We start from the raw sequence: 2,988 nt of genomic DNA on the forward strand, positions 1-2,988 counted from the left end.
TACCTTGATTTAGGTATGTAGGCTTTCTAATGTCTGAGTGCCTACCCCAGGAAGACAATTCAAAATGACTTGGTGAGGCATCTAGGGTTCCTAAACCATCAATGCAGATGGCTAAGACTGAGTCATTGTTAGGGGGCTAAGAGCTCTAAATGGAGAATGGCACTCAGCACAGGCAGGGCTTGTGGCAAGCCTCCCAAAAAGGGAGGCCTCCCACTGTTATAGATGATGGTATGTTTGAGTATATTCTTATGTAAAGCCTGGCTCAAAACTTCAGGAGCCCATGGTTGGGGGTGGGAGGTGGGGAGAGAGGGAGAGTGCAATTAAAATGTTAATTTTAGGTGGAAGGTACTAAGCTTTAGGCAAAGGAACAGAGATAAGCTAATGCAGAGGAGAGGTAGGAAACAATAGAAAGAAACCTGCGACTTGGCTTCAGTACATCTAGGAAAACCCATCAAGAATGGACCAGGATAAACAGAAAGGAGGAGGTTTGTTTTAGGAAAAACAGGATTGAGCTGAATGTAAGGTTGGGGCCAGATTTGATCAGGTTCTGGAAAAGAAAAGACTCCTGCAAAAGATGATAGAATGAGAAAAATAGGGGCATGAAACGGAGAGAGAGGGGTTCTATGCTGGAGCCAACTACTGTGGGGTTGCTAGAATTTCTTGCTCCTTAGCCTAGTTGCAAGTATTTTGATCAAATGTCTGTAACTAACTACTTTATAGGTGCAGTCATTCATATATTTTTTTAAAACGTTCATTTCAAGTAATTTATATAACTGCTACTGACCATGGGTAATGTGAGGGGCAAGAATTTTTGGGGTAATCTTTTAGTGGACCAAATACATAGTGGGGAAGAGAGGGGTTTGTTGGGGTGGTTTTTTGGTTTTTAAGATAAGCTTTCAGGGACATGGTACCTTTCCTTGGGTGCCCTCAGGAAAGGTACCTTTTTGCCTGAAAACTTGTCTAAAATCTTTCCTCCCTATGCCGTTGGGCCAATAAAAAATCATTCCAAAAAATCATCACCTCTTACATTTCCTGGGCCATCATGACTACAACATCGCTCTACGTAATACCTCCATCTTTTTTCTCTGCATGACTGTATTCTGTTTCTTTTTACCTTACCCTGTATTCTTATGTTTTGTAATTTAAAATTAAGTGTTGTAGAATGTCTTGGCTTACAGTGTACAACAGCTTTAGCTAAAGATATATTTATAATATAAATTCATGAAAGTGATTTTTCTTATTTGTTTTTTAGAATTCATTAAATGTCACCTGGCTGGCATTTTGTTTGAAGACTCTCTCAGAATTCCCAAGGAGTGTTCAAGCAGCAGAATGTCTATGGACTCTTACAGCAATTATTAGAGATGTTTTGAAAGATGAAGATGTGTGCAAAGCAGGTACTGCATATTAATAGCATCAAATAATTATTGTAAGTGTCCAGTAGAGGGAGGAAGGCTACATATCATGTCTGTAGCAGGGCAGTAAGGCTGCCTGAATATTTTAATGGCAGCGGGTTATTTTCTTTGTCACAGGAAAAATGAATGTTAGAAAACTAAAATGCAGCACTCTCCAAAAAAAAAAAAAAATTGAATTTGAAAGCTGGTCTGATGCCGCTTCAGGGGGTAAAAAAATATTTTAAATCATCTGCATAATTGAACTATACTTCAGGAGCTCAACTTAGACCCTCTTTAACATAGTGATTGTTATTACAGATATAATGAAGAAGCTTTTCGCTCCTCTTGATGCTGTACTTGAAGGATTTCATGATTCCATTTTGTTTCATCATTTTGACAGCTACCAAGATGCATCAGCACACTCTAAACCCTCAAATAACTTAATTGCTTTCATAGATTTGCTTGAAGTTCTTGTGGCCTGCAGATTCCAACTAGTGTTGCACTTCAGATGCCAAAGAATTTTATTTTTGAAAACTACTTACATCCTGGACCTTGCTAGTTCATCAGTTCATTATTTAATCAAGAAGAAGTCCATTATGCTTGTTAAGAAATGTATTCTTTATAAAGCTGGTGAAGATTTCACAAAAGGATTGTTGCTAACACCATCCCTACAAGATCCTTATTTGGATATGGATATGGTAACATTGGCTGCTGCTCTACTGGAAGCTGTAGATTTGGGGTGGATGAATCGAATAACTGTTAGTGAAAAAGCCTGCTATTTTGGAGGCAGTGAAACTCAGCCTAAAGGTGGTGTCTGCACTGGTCCTGACCAAGTAATCATCAGAGCCTTAAGCTTGATTTTACTTAAAGCTTTAGAAACGAAGATCCAGAACTCTGCTGAGGAAGCTGAAGTCAAAGGTAAATCTTTTTTCTTTTTGCAGTTTGAATTCATTAAGCAGCATAAAATTTAAAACTTACAAGTGATCCAGACAAAGCTCATCAAAATTGCAAACAAAGATCCTTGAGACTTAAAATAGTAGAGCAAAGATTCTCTCCTTTTTAAAATTCAGTGAACCAAATGTCTGGGAACACCTTGTTTAGGACTTGCAACAACTGATGACTTAAAGCTATGACCTTAAATAGGGTTACCAGGGCCATCCCTGGGGGTGGGGGGGTGTGACACGAATTGAGGCGACTGCCACAGGCCCCACACTTTGGGGGGCACTGCAGAGCTGGGCGGAGCAGTGACTCCATGCTGCCCCCAACAGCTTTGCATCCAGCCGCTGTCTGTCCCCCGCCCCGCCACCGCTGCCAGTGGCACCTTCTTTGGGTCTAGGGGCATGTGGGATCAGAGCAGGGGCGGGGCCCTGCATGGGCTGATTTGCCCCGGGCCCCACACCCTGCTCAGGTCAGCTCTGAGGGTTACTTATTTCCAGTACCAAAAAAGGGACACCTGTTGGGGGTGGGGGGGAGCAGTTCCCCATCCTCCCAGGCCCTGCTGGTGTCCCTCACTCCCAACCCACAGTCCCACACCCCCATGGGCTAGGCTGGTGCCCCTTACTCCCAACCTGCAGCCCCCTATCCCTGCTGATGCCCT

The 2,988-nt window shown here is 42.3% G+C and overlaps 1 protein-coding gene and 1 long non-coding RNA gene across 2 annotated transcripts in view; one reads left to right on the plus strand and one right to left on the minus strand.

Annotated features, from left to right (window-relative positions):
* LOC109288465 overlaps positions 1-2,988 on the minus strand; it is a 21,902-nt gene that overhangs the window by 8,209 nt on the left and 10,705 nt on the right. The window contains exon 2 of the long non-coding RNA XR_002095144.1: positions 2,405-2,411. This is a non-coding gene — a long non-coding RNA (uncharacterized LOC109288465). The remainder of the gene's footprint in view (positions 1-2,404; positions 2,412-2,988) is intronic.
* LINS1 (lines homolog 1) overlaps positions 1-2,988 on the plus strand; it is a 24,884-nt gene that overhangs the window by 6,517 nt on the left and 15,379 nt on the right. Inside the window, exons 3-4 of the mRNA XM_019504002.1 lie at positions 1,253-1,394; positions 1,710-2,309. Coding sequence (XP_019359547.1) covers positions 1,253-1,394; positions 1,710-2,309 — 742 coding nt within the window. The remainder of the gene's footprint in view (positions 1-1,252; positions 1,395-1,709; positions 2,310-2,988) is intronic.

This window comes from Gavialis gangeticus, unplaced genomic scaffold (genome assembly GCF_001723915.1).
Source record: "Gavialis gangeticus isolate Ggan-Ray unplaced genomic scaffold, GavGan_comp1, whole genome shotgun sequence".
Lineage (NCBI taxonomy): Eukaryota > Metazoa > Chordata > Crocodylia > Gavialidae > Gavialis > Gavialis gangeticus.